The 18868-nt window shown below is 44.6% G+C and overlaps 1 protein-coding gene across 1 annotated transcript in view; it reads right to left on the minus strand.

Annotated features, from left to right (window-relative positions):
* Nucleotides 1-6847: 6847 nt before the first annotated feature.
* abhd17c (abhydrolase domain containing 17C, depalmitoylase) overlaps nt 6848-18868 on the minus strand; it is a 59820-nt gene continuing 47799 nt past the window's right edge. Inside the window, exon 3 of the mRNA XM_080729429.1 lies at nt 6848-7850. Coding sequence (XP_080585555.1) covers nt 7631-7850 — 220 coding nt within the window. The 3' untranslated portion in view covers nt 6848-7630. The remainder of the gene's footprint in view (nt 7851-18868) is intronic.

The raw sequence follows: 18868 nt of genomic DNA on the forward strand, positions 1-18868 counted from the left end.
CTGCTCCCCCCATCCGCCTGCCTGTGAACAGACCGACAGACGGGCGGGCGGACGGACAGACGCCATACACACGCACGCACGCACGCACGCACGCACGCACGCACGCACGCACGCACACACACACACACACACACACACACACACACACACACACACACACACACACACACACACACACACGCACACACACAATAGCACCACAATTACACTGCTTATTTCAAACTTGCAACAAAGGCTTCTATTATATTGATTCATTTGCTATTAAAACTGATTCACACTTTTTGTGCTGTTTTAGGGCCACAGACCTGGGATGATTTCCCTAACAATGGATACACATGCCTGTTCATTTATTGGACCATGTCATAAGCCTGTTAAAAAGGAATAGAACAGTATAAAAGTAAGAGTGCTGTGCAACGGGGTAGAAACAACTGAATGTGTTGAATAAATTGACAACATAGTAAAAAAAGTAAAATAACAGTGACAAAAGAAACTATTAAGAAAAAAACACTGATGGTCTAAATGGACATGATGCAGCAACCAAAGGCACAGTCAGGAACAGTCTATAAATAATGGGAAAATATGAAACATTAATCAAGATGTGCCTCAGACAATGGAAGCCGTGTTCTGATTCCTTCTCCCGAATGATTAGCCCAACAACGGGATGGATTCTATTCATCCACTGAGCTGCATTTGTCAACATGTTGTTGATTTACTCAAACACAAGCAAGCTGCGTAGAGGAGAAGCAGGCATTCAGATTTGATAAAAGACAGATCCCAAAACGCCTGCTTAATCGTTAATAGGCAAATCTGACAAAAGGTTGGCTGTGATGGTAATGTGACTGACAGGCCAAACTACATTAGAGTGGTGAGTGAGTGGTACAGCAGGTTAGAACTGGAACCGCTACATGACATTCAACCTCGCCTCACCAGGCTTTCTGCTGGGAGAAAGCCTGGTCTTCGTTTACAAAACAGGTTGTTTGATCCGGTCTAGACCGGATGGCATCCTATGTCATTTTGTATTCAAAACGGACTACACTTTGGCAGGAAACACAAAACCGGAATCAGTTTCAACCCAGTTAGCGCATGCGCAAGTAGTTTGCGCATGTGCAAGTAACTGTTTTCCGGTTTGGTGTTTCCTGCCAAAGTGTTTTGACTACAGAATTACGTAGGACGCCATCCGCTCCCGACCGGATCAAAAGCCCGAAATTGGAAGCCAGCCCAGGCTACATGACATTAGAACGAAGTACAGAGTAGGTGCCACTGATAACTTTGCAGTCCAATGCATCTCTTCACACTATAGGATGAGTCATGGATTATTTGCATTGAATGGAAACCATGCACTGAATGAGGAGTAATAAACTCCATCACAAGGGATCATTTCACGATTACAGCTTACAGAAAAACCTTCTTTGTTTGCATGCACATTCATACACAGAGTGCATCTCAGGGTCGTGGTTCAAGGATGTGTTGCGAGTTGAGTCAGCAGCCCTTGCCTTCAAGTTCATTGTCTTCATATTCCGCGAGATATTCATCATACTGTACATTCAATATCATACCAGTAAGACGCCTAAGGGCGAAAAGTGAGGAGGTGTGATTCGAGTTGCAGTTGGTTGTTTAAGTTGGACAAAATGTGGACACAATATTTTCCCAAATATGGATATGACGGACGTCTGACATCATAGATGTCTTATGTTATAGACTACATGAGACTCACACAATATGTCCATGTATGGGCATTCCAGGCTATGGGCTTAATATTGAGACATCAGGGATCTCCATTAATGGGCATACAAGGGACAAGGACGGAATGTGATGTCATAGGACATTGAGGTGTTACCCTCTGACAGGCTTTACTGACAAGTGTGACGGTTTTCATAGTTAACTGCGACCTATGGTCGCAACAAAAGGCTTATCAATAGTGGCGTTTCCATAAAGCCTCTTAATGCCAGGGGCGTTGTTGGCTGGATTATTCATGAAGCTTTCCCGGAAGAGAAAGATCCCATGATTGGCCGCTAGTTGCGCCGTTTTCCCCCCGCGAGGTACCAAAAAGATTTGTTCTCCACTGGACCCCATTCATTTTCCTCTTTGATTTTCTAACCTTAATAAATATCGTAATAAATACTTTATGGTTCCTGTCGCTAGTGAAAAACTGCCTTTCAATTACCATGATATGCATTTTGTGCAAATTATGGTCCCATTTATGTTAAAATTTAAGATAAAGTTTGTTCAAAACGGACCAATCATGCAAACCTTGGAAGCCAATGTTAGCCAAATAGGATGAAATATGAAATATCAGGTACAGCTCCGTCTTGATCACATGACTATAGAGATACTGTGTACTGATTTGCGTGATTTTGGACAAAAGCGCTAGAACAGGCCTATGTGAAAAATGTGGAGCAGGTGTTCTGAATTGGCATCCAGGGAGTGTGTTTGCAGAGTTTTGCAGTGCCCGGGCTAACGGTGCCACACACACACGGACATGGGGAAAAACTCTCAGCCATGCCTTTCGGCCTGGCGGAGACAATTAGTGCAATATCACTTATTTCACTTTTCAGTTTGATTCTTTGCACTTTGGCTTTGTAGGGCAGTATAATTGTTCCATCGAAAAATGGCCATTTTGTATTGGACCAACTTATAGCACTGAATCAAAAAAGCGACTTTATCAAATGCTATATTGCCAGTGGTGAATGTATTCAGGTATGGTTTTAATGGGATGAGTGCATTTACTTACTGGACTGGGTGAAAGACAAGATTTTGCATGTGCCTTTCTCCCTCTGAAATACTCGGGGAAAGACCGCCCAACGCCTGATTTGGAATCGCACATGAGTTCTGGGCGGAGCCGTTTGTTTTCACGCCCGTCGGCAGGTTAGTTACTCACCAGCGTTAGTTTCAGAGAGGTTAGGTTTAGGGTTAGGGTTAGGTTTAGGCATAGTTTTACTGAGGGTAAGGTTAGGGTTAGGGTTAGGGTTAGGTGGTCGCACCTCCGCGCGGTCCAAGCGAACAAAAAGGAGCATGGTCTGGCTAATTGATAGGCATATACTGCAAAAGGAGGCTCATAAAAACAGCTTTGTATAACTCTCAGTACTCAGAAGTACTCAGAAGTGTAACTTGTTGGATGAAGCTTAAGGTACTTAAGGTTAGCCCCACCCTTCCAGAGTGGAATTGCCACTTCCTTGTTCTGTTTACCCGCTCTCTACCTCTGCTGCCCTCCACCTGGCCGACATCCCAGCCTCATGGACAAGCTGACCCCATTCACTCGCACCACACTTGGGTATGAAAACAATGACCTAAGTGTTTCTGTGGTGAAGCGTGTTAGTGTGTTATATGCTCAAAATAGGGCAACAAAATAGGGCAAATTATTTACAACCTTGACTGTAGAACAATTCCATTCACTCAAATTGTATAAACCTTTCTTCCCAGGGTGTAAGGTTAATTAACTCTTCAAAATTGTGTAAAGGTCTTGAAAATGTCCCAAGTTTATTTTGGGTAAGTCTTATTAACATTGGCTTAACTCATTCTCTGCTGTGATTTTGCATTTTTCACGTACCTTAGAAAAATCGCTGAATATTCTGTGTCGCTCGGATCCGTGCACAGGTGCATTCAAAAGACGCCCATGGGTCTCCTAGAATCTGAAAAGAATCCTTGTCCAGGTTGTCTGAAAACTATAAAGCTTACACACGTGCCTTGACTCAAGAGGAACACATCTGTCTCTTTGTACAGTAAGCTCCGCCCTTAGATTTTCTACCGTTTTGAGTAGTTTGAAAAACACTTAAACCCGTTTTCTCCAGGGATTTTTTAGCAACTTTCATGAAACAGTCTACACACAATCTAAGGACCATTATCTAAAGTACCCGTCAAGGATACGTTTCTATGTGAAAAAATTAAGCCTCCATGAGCCAATGGATATTGTAAAGGGCTGGCTTCATTAAATAAAAGAAAAATGATCTGTGTGGAATCAATTTCAGCCTGTGGTTGAATGGCCCTGCTGGTAAGGTGTACTTTAGTCCGACGTCTCATTACTCTGACTACGTGGCTATGCGTTAGGGCTGCGAATCTTTGGGTATCCCACGATTCGATTCAGAATCGATTCTTGGGGTCACGATTCACATTTTTTTTTGATTCTTTCAAATCCAAACGATTCTAATTCAGAAACGATTATTTTCCGATTTAAAAACAATTCTTGATTCAAAACGATTCTCTATTCAATTAATATATCAGGATCTGCTCCAGGCATGAAAGCAGAGTACATTTACGTAGCTTTTATAATTGTAAAGGTTTTATCAACTTATTGCAATAATGTAAACAAAGGTAAATCCAAGACATGTCTGATTTATTCATGCTTGCACGAAAATCATGACAAAATCATAAAAAAAAAAAAATACAATAAAAATCATATCTAATAAATAATATCTAATACAATTTTTGGAAAATGAGAATCGATTCTTAATCTTACCACGTTAGAAACACGATTCGAATCGATTTTGCACCCCTACTACACGTGCGGGCAGGGTTAAAGGTAGCGTTAGTAATGGGGAGAGTTGGCCGAACGCAACATCGGAGTAATGCGTGTCGGAACAACACCATCCAGCATCAAAACTCATCACGTGGCAGAGAATGAGTTAAGGGAGGACCAGCCGACGGGCCTAATCAGTCAACTCCATATATGGGCACACAGGGGTTACTGTTAAAGGGACAAGGACTGACAGAGATTTATGGCTGTCACAATTATTACATAATCTAATCGTATTTGACATAATCTTGATTTTTCATAATTGTCATAATCGTTTCCATGTCAAAAATAGTGGAAATAGCCGATCTACAAGCTCACAACGCGTCGCAGTTTTGAGCTTGTAGATCGGCTATTTCCACTATCAATGTTCTTTTTTAAGTATAAGGTTGTCAAATATGTCAAGTAATTTCTTTGTATATTTAGCTTATGTGTCATATCTACCATGTGTAACTTCAAAGCCTAAAAGCCAAACAGAAATGTAATTGTCAACGACAAAAACACAATTAAATCGTTAGTCGCAATTATCTGAGAGAAAATTCATCGTCACGTAAAATGTCATAATCCTGACAGCCCTAGGCGTATTTGGTCGGATCGGCGGTTCCTCATAGAGTAAATAACAAGATAACCCAAAGTAGGCTGCGTTCTTATTTACCGAGGAAAGAATAACCAAGAGACCGATACTTCCATGCATTCTTTATTCTGGTATGAGCATTTAAAACATCCATCACTGTCGCCTTGCAGCAACAAGAACCCACGTGAATAACATGAATCTGTTTTACGGTACATTTAAGGCTTTTAATCAATCTGTTTAACACACCTAATACCAAAATCTGAACCTAGTAGCTTCTTTTTTTCTTTCTGCGCTTGCATATTGTGATTCCAGTGTTAAAAATCAAGTAGTCTAGAGTGTCCCCATTTTTCCAGGGCCCATATATACTGTATGTATAGAGCAGATATAGATGTATAACATTACATAATGATTATCTTACAAACCAGCATTGAAGACAGTGTAAATTCTATCAACGTTTATACTGGAAAACCTTGTAAAAATGTCAGTATCAAAACAATGAGTACGACTAAAGCAGGGATGATTTTATTCCTTCCATTTCCTTTAAAAAACTGGAACTAGAGTCAAATACATTAAAGAGAGCAAGAGATAGACTGGAGGGCTTGTCTTCCAAAATGTTGGCCCAACAATTAGCCAGGATTACACAACAGTAGATCCTTGCTTTGAAAAAAAAGGACAGAAAAAAGAAAAGAAAAACAAAACAATGGATACTCAAAATGGGCATCACCTCACAGCAATACACAGACCGATTGAACGTTCAGCACAAGTAATTATCCTTCCAAATAACAAATCTCCTTCTTTGAAGAACGTGGTAGTGTTTTCTTCAATACGACGCACCCCACACACATTTCATTAGCAACAGGCGATAACGACAGGATTTCTGAAACGGTCAATAAATGTCCACCACAATGAGGAGTGAATTACATGCGTTGTTTTAATTCCAAAGCATCCTGGCGTCCTCTCTCCCCGTGGTTCGGAGGACTTGCGGACCGGCACAGGAGGAACTTAATTTGAACAGATCCCTCGGTAGACCGCTATGGTGGAAAACAGCGAGTCCATCACAAGCTCCCCTCCACAGACAGAGAAAGGTGGAGTGATCAAAATGAAGTCATTCATTAAACAGTACCTCGCTGTTGTTTCAGCATTGCTCCCTCCGCCCACAACTGTCCGTTTGTTCACAGTGATTGATTGACAGACCAATTCCTCTTAACAAATAGCAGCAGTTAGCGGGGTCCCCTGAAGACCACGATGGACCCCACATGTAGTCGACAGGAATATTTGGGGTGAAATGTTCAGACATAAGGCTTTGTTTTTTTTAGTGTGAAATGACTGATGAGTATGTACACACCCAACACGCAAGGTCACATGATGGAACGTTGCGGAGTTTGCGGATCGGCGAGTGAACACCAAACACAACGCAAACACGTTTTCTTTAGAACTACAGATAAAACTCAGCACCATGATGCCCCGATTTAGTTTACAGTACAGTCAAGTCAAGTGTTTCTGCTTGATACAGCCGTCAAGTGTTATTACCACAGGACCTCCAGTTTGACACACACACACACACACACACACACACACACACACACACACACACACACACACACACACACACACACACACACACACACACACACACACACACACACACACACACACACACACACACACACACACACACACACACACACACTTTGTCTTTCTCTCTTCAACGTGGAATGCAAAAAAAAAAAAAAAAAAACACACAACAAATTAAGTCCAACATATACACATCAGAACATGGAAAATGATTACCTGAAAATACCTGCACATTAAAAGTGCAATCGTTTTTCAACCCTGAATGTGAACTTAAAAATACAGAAAACAAAACAAGAACTTCAATAGTGTATCGGGGGTGCAAAAATTCAATAATTCTTCACCTGGTATAAAAGAATACAAAAACAATTATAATAAAATAAAATAAACTAAATTCAATCGATTCTCAGCCTCTGAAGATGAAAGAAACAAGCGATTGAGCGTCAGATAAAGAGAAGACAGAACAGTCAGTAAGTGTGGCCTAATGAGTGGGAATGCTTCACACTGTCACTGAGAGAGCGATAGAGAGGATAGATAGACATGGAAAAGAGGAGAGACAAGAGAGGCTTAGAAGGAGCAGGGGTGGAGGAGCTGAATCCAGTTTCAGGGAGCAAAGTGCAAAAAAAACACTGGCGGGGCCCTGGCTCCTTCCCCCAAAACTGGGGACCCCCATGTGGTCCGTGGGGCTGCTTCTCGGACCCCAGACTGGCCTTGACCCTGGGCTACATCTCAATGACCATCAATGGCAACAAAATAACCTCCACTCCTTTCTCGGTCTCCCTTTATACCCCTTACATGTACCAGATCCTGGGTCAGGAGGAGTGGCGTGGTCGGGTGATCAGGCCCCTCCAGGTGATGATGGGGTGGGGCCGGGGTGTTAACAGAAGGAAGGGGTGGGGGGTTGTTTGGTGAGCATATTGAGATGCAGCCCCCCCCCCCCGTGTCAGGGAGGGAGGTCAGTGGCAGACCTCCGCCCCTCAGGAGCTGGGCAGCTCAAAGGAGATGAACTGCTTGAGTCTCTCCAGGTACTGGGCGTACAGCTCGATGTCGTTGTGGCCCGCTCCCTCCACCCACAGGGGCTCCACGGCGCGCGGGCAGCGCTCGTACATGGCCAGGCCGTGGGAGAAGTCGATCACCTCGTCCTCCGTGCCGTGGATCACCAGCACCGGGGACGCCACTTTGGACACCTTGTCGATGCTGAAGGGGGGGGGGGGGGGGAGACAAGAGAACAAGGCAATTAGAGCAGGGGTTCCCAAACTTTTGTCTCAGGGCACCCCATACATTTTTTTTTAATCCGAGGCACCCTTACATTATAATTTTCACTCCCAGCACCTTAGATTTATAGCATATCGTCGTTGTCGAGTGGAAACCTTGTATGTCCAAAACCGCTCCGTTTTGTATTTATCATCTATAAAATGTACTAAACTAGTGAAAACAGCTGATCTACAAGCACACGACGCCTCGCATCGTTGTGTGCTTGTAGATCGGCTGTTTTCACTAGTTTTGTGCGACAGTCTTGTATGATGAAGCAGGGCTTTGCTTTACCAAAAGACGTACACATTTGAAACTTGGAGATACAAGGTTTCTGCCCGACAGTAACGATATTTCAGTGATTATGTTGCGAGGAAAACGTTGAGATAATAGCCATTTTGGTTAGAACTGACTGAAAATAACTTTGTACTTCAAAATGATACAAAATATTTTTTCAAGTGTCCAAATAAATTCCAAATATTATCAAATTTTCTTGCGGCACACCAGGGTGCCCTGTCACCCACTTTGAAAACACCTGAATTAGAGAACAAAATCACTTACAACAGTAATTGCGACCGTAGGTCGCATTTACTACCAAAACCTCCACGGGCTGTCTGTGCGTCAGTCAGTCAGTCAGTGAGTCCGTCACACTTTTGCCCTGCTCATATCTCCACAACCGTTGCCCCCATCCATGCCAAATTTTGCACACACACTCCTTGACTGCCAAACTACAACCTCCAAGGACCCCCGGAGCCCCAGGGACCCCCAGGTCCCTGGGGGACCCCCAGATGTAAAAAATGTCCAAATGTGCTCACACGTCACACTTTTTCCCTGCTTATATCTCCGCACCCGTTGACCCGATCCATGCCAGATTTTACACACACACTCCTTGCCTGCCAAACTACAACCTCCAAGGACCCCCGGAGCCCCAGGGGGACCCCCAGATGTAAAAAATGACCAAATGTGCAAAAATGACCAAATGACCACCCCAACGGGGCTGCTCACGGGGAATTCCCGGGGACCACCGACTCCTGGTGCTCCAGAACGGATGCAAAAGTGGTGGCGCCCCCAGTGGAGGACCCCCTGCCACTGCAGCGCACATAAAATGCCGTAACTCGGGCTAGGAGCGTCCGGGAGAGCCGGGGCCGGTACCTATTCGTCCGCCAAGGCAACGCGGAGACCCCACCCCTCATTTCTCACATGGCCCTATTCTAGCGCCACCTTCAGGCCGATTTTTAAAACACGTTTTTGGACACTGCTCCTACAGTTTTTGCCCTAAAATCACGAATATCACTACACAGCATGTCTACACTCATGTCATCAACATGGATCAGGAAGATTTGGGAAAAACAAATTTTTGCCCTATTTGTGGAGATAAGCCACCTACGGCCGATTAGGGAGTCTTACTGGTTGTTAATAATTCATTAATCCTTATATGTGACTGTCCCGGGCATAACTTGGGCACCATCTGACCTCAATACAGACAAACGTGGCGTGTGTCACAGATAACCCAGGGTGTGCGGTGCCAAATGGGAATTCGCTCAGACCAAGAGCGGTTTCTGAAAACTGATAAACAAATATCTGTTTCTGTCTATTTTGATCTTGAGTATCTTAATATTTGTTAGGTCTAATTTTGTATTATGTTTAATGTTGCTTTTACATTTTGTGCTATTCAAAAATTGATAATAGATAACATGCCTGTCCTTTGCACAAGTGTATGACAACTAGGGTTGCAACGGTATGAGATTTTTAACACCAAAAATATAGTCCGTGTCAGCATCGCGGTTATCGGTAACACCGTTTCAAACACCATTGAGTCTTGTCGTCTTGTGAGCACTCAGTAGCAGCCAATGCTACCTCAAGCTACAACAACAACCATCTTACCATATTAAAAATGCAGCTTCGTATTAAGCAACAACACTGTTAGTGTTACAACAGCCCTGCATTTTCTTGTTTGGCTCATCCTTGTTTTTCCGCCTACTGCGTGCTGTGCAGCCTGTGCCATTATAAAGCCACAACTAGCCGCCTGGAATGTGTACTGCGAGTGGGGACGAGGCATCAGTCTGATGGGCCGTGCCTCCCCTGTGGATGATCCGTAGATTCTGAATCTGTTCTCGACGCTCTCACTCGAGGAACAGCTCCTGCGATTGAGAACCGAATCCCATCGTTCATTTAAAAGAGCCGTTCAAAAGAGCAGAATCGTTCGCGAACGTTAGCCTACATCCCTACTGCGCTCATGACTGCGCTGCCTGCAGCCTTCCTCGGGGGAGAGTGGAGCAGCGCATACGTTTTCTTTTTATTTAACGGTGTTATCGGTGTGCAGGTAAAGCACTCGGTGTTGTGCTCGCCCACCGTTAACACCGGTAACACCGAGTACCGTTGCAACCCTAATGACGACGAAGACAGGCTTTCAAAGCTTCATTTGAGAATCTCAATGGCAAAATACATCATAAAAAACACTTGTGCAGTACTAGAATGTGGTAAAATATGAAGACTTCAAAGCTTCTTTTTAAAATCTCAATGGAAGAATGGGGGGGGGGGGGGGGACGGACATTCAGTACAGCCCTACAAGGAAGGGAAGTCGACCATTGCATCAGCAAAGTATAAGCTTGATTTTGATGAGAAGCATTTGGCCAGGGACTGAAAAGATAAGAGAATGCAAAGGAGAGACAGACTTTCAGTCCGTTTATTCGAGGGACTTCTCAAGGGGGGGGGGGGGGAGAGCAGTTTCCTGTGCCTGTAAATGAACGTATCCATACCACATAGAGACAGATGAGCCTTCCCTTTAGGGAATGTGTTGTCGTTCGAAGGCCACAGTGGGGTGTAGTGGTGAAGGAGCGACTGCTTTACACAGCAGGTCAGAAAGCCATTAGCCATAAAGCACGCCTCATCACTGTCAAACAGCCTCTACACTGTGGGACTGGATGGGAATGCAGCACAGCACAGCACCTCCGTTCAAAATAGAAAGTGTCGCACCATAAACAATGGGAGGGCAGAGAGGAAGAATGATTTCTTTTTTGTGTCGAGATCAAACACACATGAGGACCCCCTTGAAAACGAGATGACGCATCTCAAGGGGCTTATCCTCCAGAGAAATCTCAAAATAAAAACTAACCAACACACTTGCACACACAGTGGAGCTCTTTCTTGATGGCTGAGCGGAGAGACCCCTAGCACTCTCTATGCAAACCCCATGCCGCCCTTGTCATGCATACTAATTCCTTGCTAATCGCCCCAGCCCATAACTAGTAGAGCTGCTGAGCCCCAACGGCGCCCTGTCATTCAGATGGAGGTTAGGTGGAAGATTAGTGCTGGGAAATCATTGTCAGCCAATTACATTCCAGATGGAATGAAACTATTCTTCTAATCACTTCACAGCTGGGATTTATAGAAAAACTGCGGTCATATATGCACGTCATTTTTCTGACATTAGGAGCGCACACATAAGGACAAGCCGGTACAGTCGGTACCCACAAGCAGAATTGAGGTGTGCAGTGTTAACGGACCCGCAGTGGGGTTTCCATGTTCACAGAGACGTATTTTGAAGAGTTTCTTGATCAAACGCCAGGTCTCTTGAGACATTTATTTTGAAGGTAGTCCTGCTGAGAATTATTTTGAAGGTACTCCTGCCCAAATGTCAGAAACACATCAGCAACAATGATTGGAATAGAATGGAGGAGCAAACACTGCACTATGGTCACTATGGGTCCAGCGTGAGCAAATGTTTGATACGGAAAAGAACAGACAAAAATCGAACAGACTAAGGGTGCCGATGCATACTCCACTTTTAGAGCAGAATTTATTTCGGTTCAGGGAGTCAAATTATCGGTGGCACCGAACAGCCGAATTAATGACGGTACCCCCGCCCCCCTAACCTCTGAATGACGTCATATTGTAGTTTAGACAGAGCCGAACCGAAATATGCATCGGCCCCAAACATGAACAAGACTTTGGAACTGACGTACGTCACGGACATGCCACTATCAAACATTAGCACTTAGCTGGAAGGGGAACCAGGTGAAAGGGATTGTTGATGGTCATTTGATTCTGATCTTATTGTTGAAAAACTGCAGACCTGTGTTGCAAGTCTTTCCTCTCTGCACTGTCCTGTCTAAATAAAAGCACACAAAAAGAAATAGAAAAGGGTACTCCGCAGATACTATTTCCACCAGGGCTGTGTAACTCGTGGGTTGCAGACTCATATGTGGCAAAGCCTATAAGAAGAAGATGGTGCTTGTGGAGGTGTGTTCTATAAAGGTCCCTCAACATACAATTGCCCCCCACACACCCACACACACACACACACACACACACACACACACACACACACACACACACACACACACACACACACACACACACACACACACACACACACACACACACACACACACACACACACACACACACACACACACACAATTGGAGCGGAGCTACAAAATGTAATCTGAAACAGACAATAGCCTAAGTAAGCTTATTAAGTATCCCCCAAAGTGTAAAAATCCCCCTGATGTGAAACACAAAAGGGGAATTGGGGAGAAATCCCCCCCACCCCCCATTTTGAAAGATGACTTTCAGGCCCTTTTATCATTTATGTGATTTGATGATAGTGCATATGGTTCACAGCTCAACCAAAAATGCAGACACACACACACAAAGTGGAAATCTAAGCTAAGCCAAGTCAGAGGGTGACAGGCAGGAGCAGAGATGGAAGCGGGCACTAGGAAGGATAATATTCTTGAGGGGAATTGTGGGCAATCGACATCCATGGCTCTCCTCTAGCCCATTTAGGCCTAGGATTATTGACTGCTTTAACTACTGAAAAATAGCAGATATACAAGCTCACAGCGCGGCACCGAGTGCCGCGCTGGGAGCTTGTAGATCTGCTATTTTTGAAAAATCATGTTTTTTTTTGCAAGTCTTTGAATATATCTACTTAAAAGCTAACGTTTGTAACTTTAATATTTGCTTCTGGGTGGTCCCTGAAACAACATATTTTGAGATGGGGGTCCGTGGCCAAATACATGTAATTTTGGGGGTCCTTGACATGAAAAGGTTTGAGAACAGCATGATTTAGAAGAAGGATTTGGAAGTCGGGTCAAAGATCGGGTCAAATATATTCAAAGACTTGCACTCATTTTCACGATTTTTCAAAAATAGCAGATCTACAAGCTCGCAGCGCGGCACTCGGTGCCGCGCTGTGAGCTTGTATATCTGCTATTTTTCTTAAGTTAAAGCATAAAATAATGGTTAAAGTGGTTAAAATCTAACGCGACTCGGGCGCGTTCCAGGTATTTGAGAGCTAGATGAGCTCATCAGGACCAGATGGCTAGCTCAGTCCACTGACCACCCCGTCACCTTATCCTCCTCCTCACACATTTTCATATTTATCTTCTAATATTCCATTCTGGTTTTCTCCTGCAGTTGGACATAATGTTGCTCGCCCTCTCCCTGCAGCCTATAAATCTATGAAGACAAGGCATACTCATTTGACTAAACCGTATTCAATATGAAATATCATTCCGAGATATTACGGTATGTAAATGTTACGACACATGCCCCATATGACCCAGTAGCTTATGCTGGCACAAGTTGACTTGGCAGGGCAGGTAATGGAGCTGGTTGGCATGGTCTTTTGTTCTCACAGACTGCTTTACTGTTAAGTGTTTTGAAGTCTGTGACAGGATCTGTCAACGCTCCAAATCTGGTGGGCTGGCAGCCATTTCCCTCCTGAATCCTTCCTCCACATCGACGATCATTGTAGTTATCAGGGGCGTGCTGGCCATTGGGAAAAGTGGGACGACTCCCGAACGGCCGGTTCATTCCGGGCCGGTCCAGGCCGGCCATTAGGAAAAAAGAATTAATAAAATGTCGGCCTTTGTTCCATTTTGGGTGCTGGGCGGCCAACAAAGTAAATTATCACTGTCGGGCAGAAATCTTGAATCTCCAAGTTTCAATTTTTTTTCGCAAAGTAAAGCCCTGCTTCATTAACACATGGGATGCTCAGGTTTCTAACATTTCTAGCTGTTGCTGCTGCCGCCGTTCACTCACGCTTTATTTTGAAGAGCCTCGGAAGCTTCGTGCGTGTGTCCATTTGTTTACAAACGCTCGCGAAACTAAAATCCAAACCGCGGCCGACCATCGCGGTAAGGTGTCGCCGTGAAAACAATCAGATCTCTGCTTCCCTGGCGTTCTTTTCACCTCATTCATAGATAAAGACCTTTTTATGTTTCAGGCTAGAATGGAAATCAATGCAGCCTAGAGCATCCATTTTCTCTCTCTCTCTCTGAGCTACGGGGTGACGTATGGACTAGGGTCATTCACAGGTCACAGCATGCACGCAGCGCTGTACCAGTTGTTGTCTCGTTCATGAACGAGACAACTCCTTTTGGCAGGGTGACCCCTAGTGGCCCTAACTCGTTACTGAACGAGTTTGGCACCCAAGTTGTTAAGGCTGTCGCACAAAAGTAGTGAAAACAGCAGATCTACAAGCACACAACGCCTCGCAACACGAGGCGTTGTGTGCTAATAGATCGTCTGTTTTCACTAGTTTAAATCATTTTTAAAATGATAAATACAAAACAAACGGTTTTGGACGTACAAGGTTTCCACCCGACAACGACAAAATATAACTCATGTGTAGCAGCAGCGCTATAGAGAGAGATCTCTTTCTATAGCGCGCAATGAGGGCCTCTCCAACTCTTTTTCCCGGGCTGAATCAGGGGCCCAGCACGTCCCTGGTAGTTATCCCTGGGGCACTGGGTTTTCTGGGTTCCACATGGGTGCAACAGCAAATAAACACCCCGAAATGTAATCATGCCCATACCATACACACACACACACACATGCCTTCCCACATTCTTGTGATGATTCAAGATCTATCAGTGAGACTTCACAGCCAGGGTCTGATGAAGGACTGGGCATGCAGAGCACGTGTCCCACGGCCCCGACATTTTCAAAGTACCGTGTCCATGTTGAATTCATTTCACAACATGTCACTGATTCAATTTAAAACGTGCCCAGGCAATGACGCAGCCCTGTGCGTGATCTGCTCTCTGCATGTGCTGATGTGTTTGGATGCACCTGATTTGGTGTCATTGAATATATTTCTAAATGCATGTGCTGATGTGTTTGGATGCACCTGATTTGGTGTCATCGAGGGATTTTTGAAGCGGTGAAAGCCGCTTCCAAGGAGTGGCTTTGTGTGTCCCGTGCATTCAGGATTGAGGATTGGTCAAGCTTCACATGACAATTTGGCCCTTCAGATAAAATCATTCATTCATTCAGAATTCATAAAAATATAGAACTAAAGCACATAGAAAGTATAGATCTAGAACACAGAAAGTATAGATCTAGAACACAGATTTCATAGCTCTAGAACACATAGAATAAAAATTCACCGCTTCACTTCGAACCGAGGTTTGATTTTTAAGTGAGCACCTCGCCACGGTGAACGACTAATTGCCTTGCGCGCCGTTTGAGTTTCACAGTGAGCGTTTTGCGGCAGGCGAAAGCCTGCGTGGAAAATGCAAGGCACAATGCCCTCAACTGTCCACCTCGCTTTAAAAACGGTAGCACACCATGGCATACCTTTCCCTCAAAAGCCTATACAGTACGATGTCTATTCTCCTCGTTGCCACGCACGTGTCCATCAATCATCTCCACAACTTGTCAGACTGTCCGCTTCCCTTTTCCTGCCTCTGGCTTCACCTTCATTCCAGTTTCCTGCTTCCGTAGTTTGTGTTAAATTAAAATCTAACACAAACTGTCAGGCTTTTATGTTTCCTGAGGCATCGTGGAACGAGAAAGATGAGTAAAATTCATTTAAATGATAAAGTGCTCAGCTCAACTTTGTCGCCAATCAGGGATGTGTCGAGGAAGCTGCATGCTATGAAAAGGGAAATTATTTTCATTAGCTTGTGGTCCAGTTCCACAAAGTTATGTATTAGATATGGTAGGGATTTTCTTTCTCCTGGTCTCAGTTCAACTTTCCTACTGGCTCAAGTGACACAAGGTGGGGAGAGATGATACAAGGTGAGTCACAGATTCCATAGGCTTTAACTCAGTCCACTACCAATATGGAATGGGACTAAAAAAGAAATAACAGTATGAACCTACACACACACGCCTGGAAAACTCGGTACGGTGCAAGCAAGGCACTTCTTGGGGAGCCATTCAATGGCCAAGAAGTCGGTGGTTGCCCGAGGATGCTCCAGTTTATATCTTACCCCCCGGCTCCACCGGGCGTGTCGAGCGCCGCGTCAACACTGGGAACGCTCCCGTTTTAATTAATGAAGGGTGCTCTACTGCCGACAGTGCTCTACTGACGTCGGATGCTCAAATTCGCCCCGGTTCATTTTTTGACGGCGCCCGACGCCAGCACGACGCAGTCTTTTTGGTGGAGCCCTGGCCTTAAATGGGAGTGGCTGAAGAACAGCATATGTTCATGTCACAAGAATATTGCATTGAAATAGCATAATAGCAATGTTGAGTTACAAATAGTATAGCAGAATGTTCACAAGATAATTTCCGTCCAAGTCTGCCCTCTTTTCCTCTTGTCAGTCAATTATATACTCATTGCGACCGAAGGTCGCAGTATACCATGAGAAATGTCGCAGCTTGTCTCCGTCTGTCTGTCTGTTCAGTCAGTCAGTCGTATACTTTTTTACAGTCTATTGGTTCCCTTGTCACTGTGACATCACTCTGATATCATGCTCTGTTGTCACTGTGATGTCAGGGGAACCACTCTTAACTGAATGGGTTTGCTGCTCTGACCTCACGCTCTGGCTTGATGTCCCTTCTATGCCCATATATAGTCGACCTTGTGATGTCAGAACATGCCCATATATGGGCATTCCAAGATCACGCTCGCGAATGAATTATATCCTTGTCTGTTGTATGCCCATATATGGAGAACCCTGTCCCAGTGTCATCAATATTAAGGGCATATCTGGGAATGCCATATATGGGCATATTCTGACATGCCCATATATGGGCATTCCCAGATCACACTTGCAAATTAATTACGTCCTTGTCCGTTCTATGCCCATATATGGAGATCCCTGTCCCGATGTCATGAATATTAAAGTAATATCTGGGAATGCCCATATTTGGTAATGCCCATATGGGCATGTACTGCCAATCTCAACAGGCACTGTTGAGATTGGATAACTGGTCCGATATACATCACTGGCCAGATAGCCAAGAATCGCATGTTGCCCTGAGGCGTCTTACTAGTATTCCATCGTGCACTACTGCGCCACTTCTCCCTTTTGTACACGTCTGCCTCTGCCCATGCCCAAATACTTAACAAAGAACCTACTTCCCGAGAGCATGCGCAGGGTGAGCAACTTTGACTGAAATGATAAGGTGGCAGCGGGGCATCCATCCTCTAGCTTTTATAGAACTCTATGGGGATAATGAGCGAGGAAGAGAAAAGATTTAACAGCCATGTCGTCCCCTGTTGCTCTTTCATCATGAGAACACCCCCAAAGCCCAACCCTACACTAACTCACCCCCATGTAATCAATGATGGCATGAGGCTAGGACAGACAAATGACACGACCGCATCGCTTGTGACTCAGCTTGCCTCCTTTTGGCCATTATTACTCCGCCTCTCACCGCTGACAAGACTCATCTGTCTGCACACAGATGCAGCCTTCTCTGGAAACAAAGCACAGAAAGAGAATTCTCTGCCAACTTGCTCCTCTCCTCCAATTATTTTGTGCCTGTGGAGTGCTCCTTCACTTATTCAGGGGTGGAGAAAAAGGCAGTGATGTGTGTGTGTGTGTGTGTGTGTGTGTGTGTGTGTGTGTGTGTGTGTGTGTGTGTGTGTGTGTGTGTAGAGATCATTTGTGTGGCCAGAGCAAGCTCCAGCCTTCACACTGGGGAGCGCAGGCAGGTAGATTGGTAGCTGTACTGCCGTCTCTGCCCTCAGAGAATGCTCTTTAATCCACAGGTTTTGAAATGAAGACTGGGGTACTCAGTTTTGGGGACTGAATGATGTAGTTAAGGGTTTCCTGCAGGCGCTATGTCCCGTTAAGCTCTGACAATGAGTTATTAAACACGGAAGCGTGAAGTGAAGTGTTTGTGATTGGCTTTAGCTAGACATGCAGGGCGACTGGAGGGAAATGTAACTATCGTTCCATATTGTGACTTTAATATCTTGCATGATCTTATAGATAACAATATTATGATTGTTCAGCATGTGATTGGTTGGTGTCACATAGGGCATTCACCAAATATTCGAATATTCGAATATTCGAATACTAACGTCACTATTCGACTTGGTAAACTGAATTCGAAAATCGCTTATTTTTTTAAAATATTTTTTTTACTCTTTTTTTTTTTTTTTTTTTCTTTTTTAAAAATTATTATCATTATTATTGTTTATTCATGGTTCATACAGCTTGGCTAGATAGGAAGTCATAAAAGATGATTTGTCAATGCCCCTGGTGGATGAATTGGTGCTGTCTATATACTGATGTCATGATGCTTGCTGATGTTGTGACCTCCCGACTTAATTTCGGTACTCAGCGGTGTCTTCTCATTCATTCATCCCGGCTTCACGTTCATATTCTCGGCTGTGAATCCAAGGAAACAGACGTCGTTTGAGTGGGAGACACGCCGACTTCCAAATGCTTGTGTTGCCGTGTATTGGGCATCAGAGAGCGGATACATATTCAGCTGGTGGACTGGGAGGCGTGCGCGACACACACACACACACACACACACACACACACACACACACACACACACACACACACACACACACACACACACACACACACACACACACACACACACACACACACACACACACACACACACACACACACACACACACACACACACACACACACACACACACACACACACCCCCCTTTGCTGCGTGTATCGCTGCGGGAGAAAGCCTGGTAGGCGAGGTTAATCGCTGCTAACGCGTCGCCGACCGCTTTAAAGAG

The sequence above is a fragment of the Nannobrachium achirus genome (genome assembly GCF_963921795.1).
Source record: "Nannobrachium achirus genome assembly, chromosome: 7".
NCBI classification, from domain to species: Eukaryota; Metazoa; Chordata; class Actinopteri; order Myctophiformes; family Myctophidae; genus Nannobrachium; species Nannobrachium achirus.